Below are 20,530 nucleotides of genomic sequence, written 5' to 3'. Positions count from 1 at the left end.
CATACACACACACACACAATTTAGTTTGCTAGCACAAGCGCATCCATTGGTTCTTTCAAAACCAACCATGCTGAACATCTGCATTGATTGGCTATAGATGCAAAGACATTAAGTGACAGCTGGCATTTTCAGTCAAATTAAAAAGAACCCAAAAAGAGAGTGGGATAACAGTAATTGACATGTATTCAACATCATTCTCGCTGCACAATACCAACACATCATAATACATGGAATTCAGCAGAGCCCCACCATAAACAGATGAATATATTGTGAAGGTGTTGCTATGACAATGACTACTCAGACTCGCCTGCACCAGACCCTTCTGTCACAATAAAGGGCTCTGGCCTGCCCCTGGAGATTGCACTATTTATGGAGAGTTTTAGTCTAGGGAGAGAAAATGCTGCACATTAAAACTGTACATGAACACTGAAACAGAACCCATATCTTTATTACCCCATGTTACAGGGTACAAATAGCTCTCAAGCACGCCTGAGAAACCAAATGGTGCAATGAAAATAAAATCAGGGAATAAAAGTGATAAAATGCATAAAAAATAAATGAACTTGCATTGCATTTTACAAAAAAATCGTTAGTTCATGATTTTTGAACAATTCACTGTAAAGTGCTTACTGATGATTTGAGTTGAGGAAAGCATGTCATGTCCCTTTGAATAATCATACACATTACAATTACACATAGAGATACAGCAATAGCCCCTCAATGGGCAAGCAATTACCAACCAGAAGACATAGGCCACATTTCATGTATTAGTCCTTTAATAAGATAACTGCTTCTTTAATTTCCTTATTAATGGTAATAGCGAGAATCTTGCACTGGTTGCCAGAACAATGCCAATTACAAATGCTGGTGTTGTCACCCTACAGTTTCCTTCTCTCTTCTTGTAATTACATGCAATTCTCAGACATACAGTATTAAAACCTCAAGTCAAGGGCATCCCTCCAATCCTCTTATTGACTGGAATCCTTGAACAATATGGGTGGGAATGTGAGGAGGAGAGGAGCTCTAGTATTCTGGAGGAGTTTGGCTGGAAGGTTGAGGTTGGTGAATCCCTCTGGAACTTCCTCCGGTCTCCTCCCCCTCCTTTTCTCTCCTCGCCTCCTTCCCTCCTGGCGTGGGGGGGGGGCTGGCCTGACAAAAGCAGGGATCTGTCTGGCTGATGCCTGCCTTCCTACAGGTCCTGAGAATCCACTGTTGTTCATTTCGCTCTCATTAGGAGGCATAGAAAATAAAAAAAAGAACCAAAAAAAACCTGGGGGTAGAAAATTCTCCCCCTGAATCCACCTAAACGGCTATCCACCCACCCGCCCCAATCATAACCATTAAAAAAAAGGTAAAAACAAGGTCTACTGCAGAATGGCTTTACTCCTCCCAGTCTGTAGGAAGCTGGAGCCCCTTGGAGTTGAGGTGCGGTTGGTGGTCTTGCGGCTGTTCTGTCGTTTCTGAATGATCTTGGTGGCCGAAGGTTTCCGAGTGTCAGGCTGTCGCCTCCCCTGGGGGCCCCTCCACTTGCCCCTCTTCCCCACCCGGCCCTTTCCGGCCCCCGCTGGTCACTTGCGCGAGTGCAGTGTGTCCTGAAACTTGGTGCTGGTGTAGCGCACGTGGAAGCCCTTCTTGTTGATGGTGTCATCAGAGCGGAACTTGATTACAACGGAGTCGCCGGCAGAGTAGATCTCCTCAGGAGGCTGGGGGAACAGAGGAGAAAATGCAGATGAAGTTAACCGCTGTCGCCTTCTGGCACTCCGACTGCACTTCAATTAAAACCAAATGACATCTCATAGATCCAGACTGAGGGGGCTGTAGGGTAAGGGAGGGGAGGGCTGTTGGAGTGAACAACTGCCCCTTATTCTCCAATAAAAATCATATAATGAGCTTTCCACCTTACTTTACAGTCTGTTTCCAGTTTAGTCCAATATGTCTAAAAAAAGGGCTTGTTGGAGGAAGTGGCCCACTTGGTACTGTGAGCATTATATGTCCTCCAGCTCCTGCTTGCACTGATTTACAGGACCAGGCATCAGTAGAGTAGAGACACAGGCTTATTACTGATGTGTGTTAAATTAAATCAAGCTGTTCCTTGACCTACGGATTTAACGCTTCAACTCCCCAGTGGCCTCATTGTTTCAGCCCCCCCCCACCTACTGTAGCCTCAGCCTCAGCGTCAGCTGATTGGTTCGGTTACAGCTCAATGCTGGAGACCATGACAGCCTTTCACAAGCCAGCCAGGGTCCGCTCTTATCAAGCTCAGCTGCTACTGAAGCAATATACTCCAACCCGGTGGAACACATCAACTTTAACAAAGTGATTAAAGCCGGAGAGCGGAGTAGTAATCTTGACAACTTTAACACACTCAAACACAGACACAGTGTGAAAGGTTATTTTTCAACTGCAGAGCTAATTTTACACAATCTCTGAAAGTGTTGTTTTTACACAGCTGGTTCAACAAAGCTAGACCTGAAAGAGAGAATACCAATATTATGACAGTACATCGCTGGTGCTACTAATACTGTTGGGCAGAAAAAGTCCTTCAATAGATGAGACTATCAGTGAGTTTACCCCAGAGCCACAGTAGCGTCCCAGCCTTGGGGACTTGGTATCGACACCATCAAAGAGCTCCATGTAGTCATAGCCACAGTCTGCCTCCTCCTCAATCTCAAAGGTCTGGAAGATGAGCTCCACCCCGTAGCCTTTCTCAGCAGCGATCACCCACTGGCAGTCAGACGCACCGGGGTAGTTATTGTCCCCAAACTGAGCATGGGAGTACAGGTCTTTGGTCTTGACCTCAGCCTTAAGACGACCTCCACACTCTGGAGATAATAACAAAAAAACATCCATAGATATCACTCAGAAGGAACTAACCAATAACCTTTGAGGAGAAGCCAGTGCCATAAATCTAGCCATACAGTGGGCTCTAAGTTGTGAGTCTAAGTTGTGTTGGCGGTAATATACCTGCTGTGTGGGATGCCTCAAAGCCCTTCTTCTGGACAGAGTTATCAGAGAAGAAGCGGATGAACATCTTGTTGGCGCTGGACATGATGGGAGGAGGCTCCTTAGTGCCACAGAAGCGACCCAGACTGGGGGCTTTGCCGTCACGCCCGTCGTAGATCTCGATGTGGTCGTAGGCGCACTCCAGATGGGCCTCCATGTCGATCTCATTGAAGGCCTGAGACAAAGCATGAAGGGAGAGAATGAGATCAAATAGGGAAAGAGGATTGCAGGTATATTTTACACGAGCTAGAGTATGAAATACAAATGGTTCCCTATTGGCGGAATAACCTTTAGAAACCCATTGGAATGAAGACACATACAATCACTTTTCATTGGCTGAGCCCAGTTAACTATATTCAAAAAGCTGAGATATGCACAGCATGCCATGGATGAAGACAAATGGTATGAATGTGACAGAAGGGGGAGCCATTCATGCTTAGGGCATTGTCAACAGAGGCTGTGATGCTCAGTACAGTACAGTATAAAGTCCTCAATGATTTCCACAGTACATTCAAACCCCCCTTCCCGCAAACACAAGCATACCAAGAGCCACACACATGCAATCTGTATGTTAGAGAGTTGGAGGGGGACACATACGATTTTGATGCGATGGCCTGCAGTGGTGGAGAGCGCCCAAGTGCATGCCTTCTTGCTGGGGTATTTATCTGGCCAATTGGGGCTTGTGATGGTGCCAGTCACACTGTTCACAACGTGATCACAGCCGGCTGCAAAAACACATCCAAAGTTAGCATCATTCTCCTGTATCATCACTGCTCCACACAAGATAATGTCCAAACCCCACTCAGGGGCTGTTGTTCTTGGCACATGGTAGTGTTTCCTCATTCACCCCCACTCATTGCAATAGGAAGTCATCCCCCTAAATATAACCTCTAGAGCTCCAACCCGCATAAAATAAATGAACCCAGAATCAATGTGCCAGTGGGTCTCAGTTTCAGTGTGCAGGTGGCCGATTGGTACCTTCTTTGCAGTCGTGTTTGTTCTCGTGCAGCATAAAGCCACTGCGGCACTGACAGCTGTAGCTCCCGAAGGTGTTGACACACTCATGCTGGCAGCCTCCATTCTCTTTCGAGCACTCGTCTTTGTCTGGGGACATAAAGGGACACTACCTTGATGAACGTTTCTCACACACTACCACACTGCCATAAGCACTCAAGCACACTTGTGGTGTCAAATTGATGAACCTTCACTCATTCAGTGCCTTGCAAAAGTATTCATCCGCCTTGGCATTTTTCCTATTTGTTGCATTACAACTTGTAATTTAAATCGATTTTTATTTGGATTTCATGTAATGGACATATACAATGTTGTTATACATATAAATATTGTTTCAAAAAATACAAAAACAGAAAAGGGGTACGTGGCCCCAGAGTCTGCAACACCACAAAGCAGCACCATGAAGACCAAGGAGCTCTCCAAACAGGTCAGGGACAAAGTTGTGGAGAGGTACAGGTCAGGGCTGGGTTATAAAAAACATCAGAAACTTTGAACATCCCACAGATCACCATTAAATTCATTATTAAAAAATTTATATAATATGTCACCACAACAAACCTACCAAGAGAGGGCCGCCCACCAAAATTTCCAGACCAGGCAAGGAGGGCATTAATCAGAGAGACAACAAAGGGACCAAAGGTAACCTTGAATGAGCTGCAAAGCTCCACAGAGGAGATTGGAGTATCTGTCCATAGGACCACTTTAAGCCTTACACTCCACAGAGCTGGGCTTTATGGAGGAGTGGCCAAAAAAAGCCATTGATTAAAGAAAAAAATAAGAACAACACGTTTGGTGATCGCCAAAAGGCATGTGGGAGACTCCCCAAACATATGGAAGAAGGTACTATGGTCAGATGAGACTAAATTTGAACTTTTTGGCCATGAAGGAAAATGCTATGTATGGTGCAAACCCAACACCTCTCATCACCCCGAGGATGTTTTTCATCGGCAGGGTCTGAGACACTGGTTAGAATTGAAGGATGGCGCTAAATACAGGGAAATTCTTGAGGGAAACCTGTTTCAGTCTTCCAGAGATTTGAGACTGGGATGGAGGTTCACCTTCCAGCAGAACAATGACCCTAAGCATACTGCTTAAGCAACACTTGAGTGGTTTAAGGGGAAACATTTAAATGTCTTGGAATGGCCTAGTCAAAGCCCAGACCTCAATCCAACTGAGAATCTGTGGTATGACTTAAAGATTGCTGTACACCAGTGGAACTCATCTAACTTGAAGGAGCTGGAGCAGTTTTGCCTTGAAGAATGGGAAAAAAATCCCAGTGGCTAGATGTGCCAAGCTTATAGAGACATACCCCAAGAGACTTGCAACTGTAATTGCTGCAAAAGGTGGCTCTACAAAGTATTGACTTTGGGCGGGTGAATAGTTATGCACACTCATGTTCTGTTTTTGTGTGTTATTTCTCGTGTTTTACAAGAAAAAATATTTTGCATCTTCAAAGTGGTAGGCATGTTGTGTAAATCAAATGATACAAACCCCCCAAAAATCTATTTTAATTCCAGGTTGTAAGGCAACAAAATAGGAAAAATGGCAAGGGGGGGTGAATACTTTCGCAAGCCAATGTACACACAGAAACAGACTCTTGGAGGGAAAGACACACACACACAGTGTCAAAGGCTCACCTGAGAAGAACTGAGCTTTGAATCCCTTCTTGGAGACGGTATTGTCTGACTTAAATTCAATGCGCATGTTGTTGTACTGAGAGGTGATGGCCTCGGGTTTCTCTGCTCCACAGAACTTCCCATGTAGCCTTGAGTCTGCAGAAAGCCCACTGCGCACCTCCACATAGTCATATTTACACACCTGGACAGAGAAACAGCAGGTCATTACAACAATTAAATACGATGCACAGGAATATATTACAAACAGTCTGTACTCTATGACAGACAGGAGGACAGCTTCATGATGACACCACTAAGGCCCGTGGGGGTAGAACAAACCAACCCGTGCTCAGTCATAACAACCCCGGTACTCACGTCATTGCCCTCAGTCTCAAAGACGTCAAAAAGCAGGGTGATTCGGTACTGTGTGGGCGCCACCAGCTGCCAGATACAGTTCTTATTGGGGGGGTACTCTCTAGGCCAGCCTGGACTGGTGATGGAGCCGTTCAGCTTGGTGATGAAACCTCCACAGGCAGCTACACAGACAGACAGAGGAGAGGAGAGAAGACCAGGACAATGGTTAAGATGTGCTTAAACTTATGGTTATATATGGTTATAACGATATAATGGTGTTTATAAAAATGTGTATCACTAACAATTTGTGCAAAACATCCATCTAATTTTTATTACCCATATCGGTCAATAAAGGTCAACACAATTGGCTGACCTGCAGTTTTCACAAGCAACCTACTGCTGTTGGTCTCCGACAGGCTTGACAGTTACGCAATATCATGTTCTGTCGTATTAATGAAAAGGGTGGTAGGGTTTTATCCCCAAAAAGCTTAAAAACACAATGCATGTCATCCAAAAAGGTTAAGCTGGGTATTAATAAACCATTGAGGATAATGTTATAACAGACACCCTACTTTATTTTCACCAAAAACTTAAACATGCAGAAATGTATGTAATCCAAAAGGGTTAAGCTCGATAATTACTCAATGTTTGAGGAACATGTAATAGCAGGCCTCCTCCTCTAGAGGCAGACAGTGGTCAGGTTTGGTAAAAAGAAAAGAGCAATGAAAAGGTGAAGCTATAAACCACTGCATCAGCACTTCTGTCTGGTTCAAATTAGGATGTTTTTAACACTTGCGTTGTGCACTGATTACCTGTGATGTTGGATTGAATTTTGGTCGGGTGAGTGCATCAAATTACAACCCCATTTGGTGGCAGAAATCCAAATGACAATCCAATGACAAATCTCTGGCGGTATGTTTTCTAGCTACTATGTTGGGCAATTGGACTTGGTGTGTTTGGGTGGTAGTGATTAAATAACAGCAGTGAACTGCATTACTATGTGACCTGCAGTAGAGAAGACATTATTGAGCAGGCTCTGGGCAGCATTCTGCTGTACTCACCCTCACAGCTGCGCTTGTCGGCAGCCAGCTCGTAGCCCGGGTCACAGGCACACTTGTAGCTGCCCAGTGTGTTGACACAGCGTTGCTCACAGCGACCATTGTCGGGCTTGGAGCACTCGTCCATCTCTACAACCACAACAACAACATGTTACCTTTACATGGCCTCGCATCTCAACAGCCTACAGGTCACAAATGATGAATGCTGCAATTTAACTATCCTGAAATAAACATAATTTAACTAAATCAATCATGACGGAATTACTCTCAAATTACTCAATTTGACATGCTGCTGAGAAATGTATTACTATGGAAATCACGCTGGTAATTTCTACAACGAGGGTATATGCCATCATGTTCTTTTCTATAGTCCAAACCCTTGAGATCTGACCTTTGAAAAAGTTGGCTGCGAAACCAGCCTTGTTGACAGAGCCATCAGACACAAACTTCATCCACAGCTGGTTGGAACTGGTCTTGATGTCATCTGGCTTGTCGTAGCCACAGAAGCGTCCCAGCAGTGGGCTGTTGTCTGAGTTCCCATCCCTCACCTCCAGGTAGTCATAGGCACAGCTGTCATGCCTCTCAATCTAAGGAGAATAGGAGACAAAGGGACAGGGTTAGTAGAACTTCAAGTCATTTTCATAATCAAAGGTTGCAGAGGATATGGATGTAGTGGCAGTATGCAAATTAGAAAGCGGGTTGGGGGAGTTAGGGGGCCCCCCTGAATGAGAGATGAGTGCTGCTAAATGTAACAAAAGTCTAACTTTGGGGGGGCTAATTTAACCAGTCTCCTATTTGTTTACAACGCAATTGTGTACTGCTACAGGGGTAAATATACAAATAAAAGCTTATTCCAAATTCAACGAACACCCCCATCTCTCTGTCATGGTTTAAACTGGTTTCAGTTGGTTCAGGTTCTTTCAATCACATTCATTTCTTCACTCTGCCTCTGTCTTGAGCTATCGCTAGCAAACTTGCAACATTGTTCTAACTGGGCCCTCAAAAGTTTACCTTGCCGATGAGCTTGGGACAGACACAGCCATAGTTCAGCCCCTTTTCAGGTGTCCCGACTTTTCTTTTTACAAAAAATGTCAATTTGTCAGCAAGACGCATCAATTAATTCAGGCTACAAGAGTGGGCCTAATAACAAATTGGGGTATTTTGCAACAGATTCCCTTCATCAATCGCGGGTGCACAGTGCTGTAATTATTTTGCAGTGGACGAAAGTGTGCAGGTGGCCTACTTTTTGAAGTTATTTGTTTGACGATCAGATGAAAATAACATCATGCCACATAAATACAATTTTAACAAATCAGTCCCATGAAAAAAATGGAGACCCCTAATGTCATGGTATGTTTCGCAGTCTGTGTAGACTGTGTAAAAATGTGCTACTGGATGTGGAGGGCATGAAAATAACAAAGAGGCTCGTATCTCTTACCTCAAAGGACTGGAAGGTCAGGCCGACGTGGTAGCCCTGAGAAACACTGATCTTCCATATGCACACTTTGTTGGGACGATAGTCGTCTGGGTAGTTAGGAGACTGGATCTGTCCATTATCCTTCTTCACCTCCCCTCCACAGATGGCTGAATGTAAGAGAACATGCAGTGATGTCATCGTTATCTATCATCCTCATCATCACCACATTTCTCTCAAGGGGTATTGTGTTTTGTTTCATCACAATGTTGATTATTAAAAATGATTCCTATATTAAATACATCATGCTCTAAGGTCTGGATATAATGTTGAGCTGAAAATCACCTCGGACCAAAATCTGATTAATGCAGAATAACGTGCTCTACCCATTAGCATGGAGGCAGCCAGATGTGGAGATTTGACAGAATCACTGAGCTGTTTTCAGGCACGTTGTTCAGTCTGTGACCCAGGTGCCCAGTCAGTCAGCTGAGCTGTGTTGTTATGGGTCTGCTGGGGATTGGGCTCCGGCTCTGACCTTACCTTCATACACAGCGGAGAAGCCCTTCCCCACCCAGTTACTGCTACTGCGGAACTCGATCCACAACCGGCTGTCAGTGGAGATGATTGGTTCAGGCAGCTTATCCCCACAGAAACGACCTGGAACACACACACACACACACACACACACACCAGACCACCTTATCAGACTCTAGAACTACTTTTTTGTCCAGACAAACTTATTATATTAAGTTTATTTTCAGCATCACTGTACCGTAGTGTAGTGCACGTATGGAACTATATCTTTCTTCTAATAAATCCTGACCTTTCAGAGGGGCTTTCCTGGAGTATCCATCTCTGATCTCGACATGGTCGTACCAGCACAGGTGACTCCTGTACAGATCCATGGAGGTGAAGTTCAGGATGATCTTAAAAACCAAGAGAGCATGGTTACAGACCTGGTACAGTGCGGCAGCTAGCCTAGCAGTTAGTGTTAGGCCAGTAATCGAAAGGTTGCTGGTTCGAATAACTGAGCTGACAAGGTGAAAAATAATCTTCCTACGTGCCCTTGAGCAAGACACTTAACCCTAATTTGCTCCAGGGGTGTGGTACTACTACAGCTGAACCTGTAAAACAACTTATTTTCCTGCATCTATCCAGCGTATGTGACAATAAAACATAAATACAGTACCATTCAAAAGTTTAGACACACCTAGTCATTCAAGGGTTTGTCTTTATTTTTTACTATTTTCTACGTTATAGAATAATAGTGAAGACATCAAAACAATGAAATAACACATATGGAATAATGTAGTAACCAAAAAGGTGTTAAACAAATCAAAGTATATTTTTGATTTTAGATTCTTCAAAGCAGCCACCCTTTGCCTTGAAGACAGCTTTGAACACTCTTGGCATTCTCTCAACTAGCATCACCTGGAATGCTTTTCCAACCGTCTTGAAGGAGTTCCCACATATGCTGAGCACTTGTTGGCTGCTTTTCCTTCACTCTGCGGTCCAACTCATCCCAAACCATCTCAATTGGGTTGTGGTCGGGTGGTTGTGGAGATTTATATGTATATGCGGCAGTGTAGCCTAGTGGTTAGAGCGTTGGACTAGTAACCGGAAGGTTGCAAGTTCAAACCCCCGAGCTGACAAGGTACAAATCTGTTGGTCTGCCCCTGAGCAGGCAGTTAACCCACTGTTCCTAGGCCGTCATTGAAAATAAAAATTTGTTCTTAACTGACTTGCCTAGTTAAATAAAGGTAAAATAAAATAAATATATACATACATATAATACACACACATACATATACACACACTACCATTAAAAAGTTTGGGGTCACTTATGTCCTTGTTTTTGAAAAAAAAGCTACTTTTTTGTCCATTAAAATAACATCAAATTGATCAGAAATACAGTCTAGACATTGAAAATAATATTAAATTAATATTGAAAATGGCTATTGTAGCTGGATACGGCTGGTTTTAATGGAACGTCTACATAGGCGTACAGAGGCCCATTATCAGCAACCATCACTCCTATGTTTCAACGACACGTTGTGTTAGCTAATCCAAGTGTATCATCATTTTAAAAAGGCTAATTGATCATTAGAAAACCCTTTTGCAATTATGTTAGCACAGCTAAAAACTGTTGTTCTGAATAAAGAAGCAATAAAAAAAAACTGGCCTTTAGACTAGTTGAGTATCTGGAGCATCAGCATTTATATACATTTTTCCCCGAGTCCAAACAGTTTCGACATGAGAAGAACAAAACTCCAGTGCTGACTCAAAGGGATCATATAGATCATCATCTAAGATTACATTATCCTAAGGAAAACAGAGGTATCACTACTAAGCCGTGATAAACAAAGCACTTCTCCTAAGACTGATCCAAGTTTCTATGTCAGTCAGTTTTCCAAGGCCTCATCATGCCTCCCACCTTTTCCCCTGGCGTGACTGATATTCTCCAGATGCAGTGCATGTAGGCTGAGTATCCGTTGGGGAAGCCAGGAGAAGAGAAGTTCCCACTGCTTTCCTGCAGACTGTCTCCACATCCTATCCACACAGACAGACGGACAGAGACAGAGAGAGAGAGACAGAAGGACACAGAGAGAAGGACACAGAGAGAGAGAGAGAGAGAGAGACGGACAGAGAGAGAGAGAGAGAGAGAGACGGACAGAAAGAGAGAGAGAGAGAGAGAGACGGACAGAAAGAGAGAGAGAGAGCGAGACAGATGGACAGAGAAACAGACAGACAGAGAGAGAGAAAGAGAGAGTGTGCGAGAGAAAGAGTCCGCAAGAGAGAGAGAAAGAGAGTGCACAAGAGAGAGAGAAAAAGAGTGCGCAAGAGAGAAAGAGAGAGAGAGACAGACATTAACATGAGGACCACGTCAACCAGTGGAGGACATAGCAATTACTTTCTGTAATGATATGGGCTAAGACATATGGACTCCAGCAGTAGCATAGAGAAACAGCAATGAAGTAGCCGAGTCCCACCAAAAGGATGTTCCAGAAGACAGCAGCTTGATGCAACAATTAAATGTCTTCAGAAAGTATTCACAACCCTGGACTTTTTCCACATGTTGTTGTGTTACAGCCTGAATTTAAAATGTATTAAATTGAGATGTTGTGTCACTGGCCTAAACACAATACCCCATAATGTCAAAGTGGAATTATGTTCTTGGGATCACTCATGTCTTACAAATTCATTAAAAATGAAAAGCTGAAAAGTCTTATCAATAAGTATTCCACCCTGCTGTTATGGCAAGCTTAAATAAGTTCAGGGGTAAATATGTGCATAACAAGTCACATATTAAGTTGCATGAACTCACCCTGAGTGCAATTATAGTGTTTAACATGCTTTTTTAATGACTACCTCATCTCTGTACCCCAGATATACAGATAATTGCAATGTCCCTCAGTCGAGCAGTGAATTTAAAACAGGCTCAACCAAAAACAACAGGGAGGTTTTCCAATGCCTCGCAAAGAAGAACACTTATTTGTAGATGGGTAAATATGGAATATCCCATTGAGCAAGGTGAAGTTATTAACTACACTTTGGATGGTGTATCAATACACACCAGTCACTACAAAGATACAGCCGTCCTTCCAAACTCAATTACCCGAGTGTAAGGAAACCGCTCAGGGATTTCACCATGAGGCCAATGGTGAAATCAAATCAAAGTTTATTTGTCACGTGCGCCGAATACAACAGGTACAGTGCATACACACAATGCATATAGCCTGCTTAGCCAATGTGCGGGAGCACAATTGAGGTAGTATGTACATGAATGTATAGTTAGTGACTATGCATATATGATAAACAGAGAGTAGCAGCAAAGTAAAAGAGGGGTTGGGGGGGACAATGCAAATAGTCCGGGTAGCCATTTGATTACCTGTTCAGGAGTCTTATGGCTTAGCGGTAAAAATTGTTGAGAGGCCTTTTTGTCCTAGACTTGGCACTCCAGTATCGCTTGCCATGCGGTAGTAGAGAGAACAGTCTATGACTGGGGTGGCTGGGGTCTTTGACCATTTTTAGGGCCTTCCTCTGACACTGCCTAGTGTAGAGGTCCTGGATGGCAGGCAGCTTAGCCCCAGTGAAGTACTGGGCTGTGCGCACTACCCTCTGTAGCTTTTTGTGGTCAGAGGCCAAGCAATTGCTGTACCAGGCAGTGATGCAGCCAGTCAGGATGTTGCAGCTGTAGAACCTTTTGAGGATCTCAGGACCCATGCCAAATCTTTTTAGTTTCCTGAGGGGGAATAGGCTTTGGGGGTGTGCTCGGTGCTCCTTTTCCTGTAGTCCACAATCATCTCCTTAGTCTCCTTACGTTGAGGGATAGGTTGGTATTCTGGCACCACCCGGCCAGGTCTCTGATCCCCTCCCTATAGGCTGTCTCGTCTTTGTCGGTGATCAGGCCACTGTTGTGTCGTCTGCAAACTTAACGGTGTTGGAGTTCTGCCTGGCCATGCAGTCGTGGGTGAACAGGAGGGGACTGAGCTCGTACCCCTGGGGAGCTCCAGTGTTGAGGATCAGCGTGGTAGATGTGTTGCTACCTACCTTCACCACCTGGGGGCGGCCCGTCAGGAAGTTCAGGATACAGTTGCAAAGGGGAGTGGTTTTGAGGGTACTATGGTGTTGAACGCTGAGCTGTAGTCAATGAACAGCATTCTCACATAGGTGTTCCTTTTGTCCAGGTGGGAAATGGCAGTGTGGAGTGCAATAGAGATTGCATCATCTGTGGATCTGTTTGGGTGTTATGCAAATTGGAGTGGGTCTAGGGTTTTTGGGATAATGGTGTTGATGGGAGCCATTACCAACCTTTCAATGCACTTTATGGCTACAGATGTGAGTGCTCTGGGTCTGTGTCATTTACGCAGGTTGCCTTTGTGTTCTTGGGCACAGGGACTATGGTGGTCTGCTTGAAACATGTTGGTATTACAGACTCAATCAGGGCCATGTTGAAAATGTCAGTGAAGGCACCTGCCGGTTGGTCAGCATTATGCCCGGAGCACACGTCCTGGTAATTCGTCTGGCCCTGCAGCCTTGTGTATGTTGACCTGTTTAAAGGTCTTACTCACGTCGGCTATGGAGAGCGTGATCACACAGTCGTCCGGGAACAGCTGATGCTCTCATGCATGCCTCCGGTGTTTCTTGCTTCGAAGCGAGTATAGAAGTGATTTAGCTCGTCTGGTCTGCTCGTGTCACTGGGTGGCTCGCAGCTGTGCTTCCCTTTGTAGTCTGTAATAGTTTGCCAGCCCTGTCACATAAGACGAGCGTCGGAGCCGGTGTAGTATGATTCAATCTTAGTCCTGTATTGATGCTTTGTCTGTTTGATGGTTCATCACAGGGCATAGCAGGATTTCTTGTAAGCTTCCGGGTTAGTCCCGCACCTTGAAAGTGGCAGCTCTACCCTTTAGCTCAGTGCGAATGTTGCCTGTAATCCATGGCTTCTGGTGAGGGGTATGTACATACAGTCACTGTGGGGACGACATCCTCAATGCACTTATTGATGAAGCCAGTGACTGATGTGGTGTACTCCTCAATGCCATTGGAAGAATCCTGGAACATGTTCCAGTGTGCAATAGCAAAACAGTCCTGTAGTTTAGCATCTGCTTCATCTGACCACTTTTTTTATAGACCGAGTCACCGGTGCTTCCTGCTTTAATTTTTGCTTGTAAGCAGGGATCAGAAGGATGGAGTTGTGGTCAGATTTACCAAATGGAGGGCAAGGGAGAGCTTTGTACGCATCTCTGTGTGTGGAGTACAGGTGATCTAGAATTTATTTCCCTCTGGTTGCACATTTAACATGTTGATGGAAATTTGGTAGAACTGATTTAAGTTTCCCTGCATTAAAGTCTCCGGCCACTAGGAGCACCACCTCTGGGTGAGTGGTTTCTTGTTTGGTGACTTTAAAACAGTTACATTTACATTACATTTAAGTCATTTAGCAGACGCTCTTATCCAGAGCGACTTACAACTTGAGTTACAGAGTTTAATTGCTGTGAAAGGAGGAAAGTGAGGATGGATCAACATTGTAGCTACCATAATATTAACCTAAATTACATATTGAAAAGAAAGAAGCCTGTACAGAATAACAATATTCCAAAACATGCATCCTGTTTACAATAAGACACTAAAGTAAAACTGCAAAACATGTGGCAAAGAAATTAACTTTATGCCCCAAATACAAAACGTGTTTGGGGCAAATCCAACACAACACATAACTGACTACCACACTTCATATTTTCAAGCATGGTGGTGGCTACATCATGTTATGGGTATGCTTGTCATCGACAAGGACTAGGAAGTGTTTCATAATAAAAGGAAATGGAATACAGCTACAAGCACATGCAAAATCCTAGAGGAAAACCTGGTTCAGTCTGCTTTCCAGCAGACACTGGGAGGCAGATTCACCTTTGTGTGAATACTTATACAAATTATATATTTCTGTATTTCATTTTCAATACATTTGCTAAAACTTCCTAAAAACATGTTTTAACTTCATCATTATGGGGTAATGTGTGTAGAAGGGTGAGAATTATTATTATTTTTACTCTATTTTGAATTCAGGCTGTAACAAAACAAAATGTGGAATAAAGGGTATGAATACTTTGTTTAGGCACTGTATAATCCTGAATCTTAAGAGGAGGGCAACTCTCATGTTCAGAGGCACATCTGCTGATCGTGATGATATTCAACCTCTTCCAGATGATGAGAAGTGATAGCAGAAAACAGTATGAGACACATCCTCTGTACATAGTCTCAAAATAAACCTGGCTTACTATAAATAACCCAACCCTCTGGGAGACGTAATACATAATGTACATTCTGGTAGTCTAGCCTCCCCATGGACAACTGGATAAACCAACTGTGCTACAGGGGTTCATTCCAACCAGCACGCATGGCTTAGGGGGACAGTGCTCTAGGGCAAGTATTCCCATACTGGGGTACGCGCAATGCCATTGGGGTCATGCCAAATAAAAATGTGATTCACATTTAAAAATACAATAAAATATTAAAAATGTAATTTCTTCATATTTTCAAACAGTCCATTTAGTAAGGCCCGTGTCCATAGAGACACATACTACACCTGCAGCTGTCAATGACACACGTTGTTCTGCTTCCACGAGTACATCTAATGCTAGCATCAGTAATTCTACATTTGTTGTTAGCCCAGCTAGCATGGACACTGACAGTTGTGGATCTGATGCAGCCGAAGAGCTACTGCCCCTTTGCCCGGGAAAGCACCGAACAACAGACAGGGACGTTGGACCATCGAAGAGGCACAAATATGATGAGAACAACCTTGATTTGGGGTTCACTTATATTGGGAGTAGTGCAAAAGTACTATCTAACAACTTGATGAAACTTTCACTCTTGTGCAGACATTTAGAAAGAAAACATGCCCATTTGAAAAATAAGATGATTTTTGAGTAGTAAGACATGTATAAAAGCAACAGATAACATTAATAAGAAGGGGCTCGAAGCGTCTTATATGGTGAGCTACCAAGTGGCTAGGACAGGCAAGCCCCATACTATTGTGGAAGACTTGATTCTTCCTGCTGTTGCAGATATGACTGGGAAAATGCTGGGGGAAAAGGTCAAAAAAACTATATACAGACAATGCCTTCATCAAACAACACTGTTTCATGACGCATCAGTGACATGACAGGAGATGTTTTGAAACAATTACTGCTTCACATACAAGCCAGTGAATTATATGCCTTACAGCAGGATGGGTCAACAGACGTGGCGGGCCTGGCACAGCTCCTGGTATATGTCCATTAGGTTTATGGGGGGGTCAATTAAGGAATACATCCGCCCCTGCAAACAACTGGAAACCAGGACAACAGGAGGAGGATATTTTTAAAGTACTGAACAGATTTGTGACATCAAATGGACTTTGGTGGTCAAGATGTGTTGGTATCTACAAATTCCATGACAGGGAGACACAAGTGGTAACGCGTGTGCAAGCAGTTGCTCCCGGCACCACTTGGGTACACTGCAGCATCCACCGAGAGGCTCTTGATGCCAAGGGAATGCCTGACAGCTTGAAATACTTTTTGGACACGACAGTGCACCGTGCAATGATATGGGCAGCGACCATGTAATTCTTTTACAACATACAGAAGTGCGCTGGCCATCGAGGGGCAAAGTATCAACATGTTTTTATGAATTGTGAGACGAGCTTAAAGTTTTCTTTACTGACCATAATTTTCAGTTGTTTGACCGCTTGCATGATGACGAGTTTCTCACACAACTGGCCTATCTGGGTGATGTTTTTTCTCACCTGAAGGAACTGAATCTAGGATTACAGGGACTCTCCGCAACTATATTCAATGTGCGGGACAAAATTTATGCTATGATTAAGAAATTGGAGCTTTTCTCTATCTGCATTAACAAGGACAACACACAGGTCTTGTCATCATTGTATGATTGTTTTGTGTGCAAATGAACTCAAGCTTACAGACAATGTCAAATGTGATATACAGTTGAAGTCTGAAGTTTCCCTAAACTGAGTTTAAATGTATTTGGCTAAAGTGTTTCACAATCCCTGACTTTTAATCCTAGTAAAACTTAGGATCACCACTTTATTTTAAGAAGGTGAAATGTCAGAATAATAGCAGAGAAAATAATTTATTTCAGCCTAAAAAATTTTCCATCACATTTCCAGTGGGTCAGAAGTTTACATACACACACACAGTATTTGCTAGCATTGCCTTAAAATTGTTTAAAACTTGGGTCAAACGTTTTGGGTAGCCTTCCACAAGCTTCCCACAATATATCGGGTGAATTTCAGCCCATTCCTTCTGACAGAGCTGGTGAAACTGAGTCAGCATTGTAGTCCTCCTTGCTAGCACATACTTTTTCAGGTCTGCCCACAAATTTGATAGGATTGAGTTATTTATTTTTTCACCTTTATTTAACCAGGTATGCTAGTTGAGAACAAGTTCTCATTTACAACTGTGACCTGGCCAAGAAAGCAAAGCAGTGCGACACATACAACACAGAGTTACACATGGAATAAACAAGCGTACAGTCAATAACACAATTTTAAAAAGAAAGTCTACATATAGTGTGTGCAAATGGTGTGAGGAGGTAAGACAATAAATAGGCCATAGTTGCGAAGTAATTACAATTTAGCAAATGAACACTGGAGTGATAGATGAGCAGATGATGATGTGCAAGTAGAAATACTGGTGTGCAGAAAAGTAAATAAAAACAATACGGGATGAGGTAGGTAGATTGGGTGGGCTATTTACAGATGGGCTATGTACAGCTGCAGCGATCGGTTAGCCGCTCAGATAGCTGATCTATAAAGTTAGTGAGGGGAATATAAGTCTCCAGCTTCAGCGATTTTTGCAATTCGTTCCAGTCATTGGCAGCAGAGAACTGGAAGGAAAGGCGGCCAAACGAGGTGTTGGCTTTGGAAATGATCAGTGAGATATACCTGCTGGAGCGCGTGCTACGGGTAGGTGTTGTTATGACCAGTGAGCTGAGATAAGGCGGAGCTTTACCTAGCATTAACTTATAGATGACCTGGAGCCAGTGGGTCTGGCGACAAATATGTAGCGAGGGCCAGCTAGAGCACACAGGTCGCAGTGGTGGGTGGTATAAGGGGCTTTGGTGACAAAACGGGCGGCACTGTGATATACTGCCTTCCAGTTTAATGAGTGGAGTATTCGAAGCTATTTTTTAAATGACATCGTCAAAGTCGATAATCGGTAGGATAGTCAGTTTTACGAGGGTATGTTTGGCTGTGTGAGTGAGGGAGGTTTTGTTGCGAAATAGGAGCCGATTCTAGATTTTACTTTGGATTGGAGATGTTTAATATGAGTCTGGAAGGAGAGTTTACAGTCTCAGCAGACACCTAGTTATTTGTAGTTGTCCACATATTCAAAGTCAGAACCGTCCACATTAGTGATGCTAGTCGGGTGGGGGGGTGCGGGCAGCGAATGGTTGAAAAGCATGCATTTGGTTTTACTAGCGTTTAAGAGCCGTGTTGTATGGCATTGAAGCTCACCTGGAGGTTAGTTAACACAGTGTCCAAAGAAGGGCCAGATGTATACAGAATGTTGTTGTCTGAGTAGAGGTGGATCAGGGAATCACCCACAGCAAGAGCGACATTGTTGATGTATACAGAGAAAAGAGTCGGCCCGAGAATTGAACCCTATGCAACCCTCACAGAGACTGCCAGAGGTCCGGACAACAGGCCCTCTGATTTGACGCACTGAACTCTGTCTGAGAAGTTGGTAAACCAGGCGAGGCAGTCATTTGAGAAGCTAAGGCTGTTGAGTCTGCCGATAAGAATACGGTGATTGACAGAGTCGAAAGCCTTGGCCAGGTCGATGAAGACGGCTGCACAGTACTGTCTTTTATCGATGGCGGTTATGATATTGTTTAGTACCTTGAGCGTGGCCAAGGTACACCCGTGACGGGCTCGAAAACCGGATTGCACAGCGGAGAAGGTACAGAGGGATTCAAAATGGTCAGTGATCTGTTTAAAGTCGAAGACTTTGGAAAGGCAGGGCAGGATGGATATAGGTCTATAACAGTTTGGGTCTAGAGTGTCACCCCCTTTGTAGAGGGGGATGACCGCGGCAGCTTTCCAATCTTTAGGGATCTCGGACGATACAAAAGAGGCTGAACAGACTGGTAATAGGGGTTGCAACAATGGCAGCAGATCATTTTAGAAAGAGAGGGTCCAGATTGTCTAGCCTAGCTGATTTGTACGGGTCTAGGTTTTGCAGATCTTTCAGAACATCAGCTATCTGGATTTGGGTGAAGGAGAAGCTGGGGAGGCTTGGGCAGGTAGCTGCGGGCGTGCGGAGCTGTTGGCCAGGGTTGGGATAGCCAGGAGGAAAGCATGACCAACCGTAGAGAAATGCTTATTGAAATTTGCGATTATCATGGATTTATCGGTGGTGACAGTGTTACCTACCCTCAGTGCAGTGCAGTGGGCAGCTGGGAGGAGGTGCTCTTATTCTCCATGGACTTTAGTGTCCCAAAACCTTTTGGAATTAGAGTTACAGGATGCAAATTTCTGTTTGAGAAAGCTTGCCTTTGCTTTTCTTTCCTGGCTGACTGCGTGTATTGGTTCCCGACTTCCCTGAAAAGTTGCATATCGCGGGGACTATTCGATGCTAGCGCAGTGCGCCACAGGTCTGGAGTGAGCCAAGGACTATATCTGTTCTTAGTTCTACATTTTTTGAAAGGGGCATGTTTATTTTAGATGGTGAGGAAATTACTTTAAAAGAACGACCAGGCATCCTCGACTGACGAGATGAGGTCAATATCCTTCCAGGAAACCCGGGCCAGGTTGATTAGAAAGGCCTGCTCGCAGAAGTGTTTAACAGTGATTATGGGTCGTCGTTTGACCGCGGACCCATAGCGGAGGCAGGCAATAAGGCAGTGATCGCTGAGATCCTGATTAAAACAGCAGAGGTATATTTGGAGGGAAAGTTGGTCAGGGTAATATCTATGAGGGTGCCCATGTTTACGGATTAAGGGTTGTAGCTGGTGGGTTCCTTGATCATTTGTGTGAGATTGAGGGCATCTAGTTTAGACGGCCAGGGTGTTAAGCGTATTCCAGTTTAGGTCACCTAACAGAACGAACTCTGAAGATAGATGGGGGGAAATCAATTCACATATGGTGTCCAGAGCACAGCTGGGAGCTGAGAGGGGTCTATATCAGTGAGAGACTTATTTCTGGAGAGATTCATTTTGAAAATTAGAAGCTCAAACTGTTTGGGCATAGACCTGGAAAGTATGACAGAACTTTGTGGGCCATCTCTAGAGTGGATTGCAACTCCCTTTGGAAATTCAATCTTGACGGACAATGTTGTAGTTAGGTATGGAAATCTCTGAATTTTTGGTGGCATTCCGAAGCCAGGATTCAGACACGGCAAGGACATCAGGGTTGGAGGAGTGTGCTAAAGCAGTGAGTAAAACAAACTTAGGGAGGAGGCATCTGATGTTAACATGCATGAAACCAAGGCTTTTTAGGTTACAGAAGTCAACAATTGAGAATGCCTGGGGACATGCAGGGACTGGGTTAACCTCCACATCACCTGAGG

At 44.0% G+C, this 20,530-nt stretch overlaps 1 protein-coding gene across 1 annotated transcript in view; it reads right to left on the bottom strand.

The window, feature by feature from the left end:
• Window positions 1-432: 432 nt before the first annotated feature.
• LOC135514116 (bone morphogenetic protein 1-like) overlaps window positions 433-20,530 on the bottom strand; it is a 50,883-nt gene continuing 30,785 nt past the window's right edge. The window contains exons 8-20 of the mRNA XM_064937338.1: window positions 10,894-11,009; window positions 9,283-9,385; window positions 9,000-9,116; window positions 8,484-8,629; window positions 7,437-7,632; window positions 7,049-7,174; window positions 6,009-6,169; window positions 5,655-5,835; window positions 3,982-4,107; window positions 3,601-3,728; window positions 2,965-3,178; window positions 2,572-2,822; window positions 433-1,703 (exon numbers count right to left, since the gene is read on the bottom strand). Coding sequence (XP_064793410.1) covers window positions 1,569-1,703; window positions 2,572-2,822; window positions 2,965-3,178; window positions 3,601-3,728; window positions 3,982-4,107; window positions 5,655-5,835; window positions 6,009-6,169; window positions 7,049-7,174; window positions 7,437-7,632; window positions 8,484-8,629; window positions 9,000-9,116; window positions 9,283-9,385; window positions 10,894-11,009 — 2,000 coding nt within the window. The 3' untranslated portion in view covers window positions 433-1,568. The remainder of the gene's footprint in view (window positions 1,704-2,571; window positions 2,823-2,964; window positions 3,179-3,600; window positions 3,729-3,981; window positions 4,108-5,654; window positions 5,836-6,008; window positions 6,170-7,048; window positions 7,175-7,436; window positions 7,633-8,483; window positions 8,630-8,999; window positions 9,117-9,282; window positions 9,386-10,893; window positions 11,010-20,530) is intronic.

The sequence above is a fragment of the Oncorhynchus masou genome, chromosome 25 (assembly GCF_036934945.1).
Source record: "Oncorhynchus masou masou isolate Uvic2021 chromosome 25, UVic_Omas_1.1, whole genome shotgun sequence".
Lineage (NCBI taxonomy): Eukaryota > Metazoa > Chordata > Actinopteri > Salmoniformes > Salmonidae > Oncorhynchus > Oncorhynchus masou.
The sequence above is the reverse complement of the archived record's forward strand: the minus strand, read 5'-3'. Positions and strand labels throughout refer to the sequence as shown.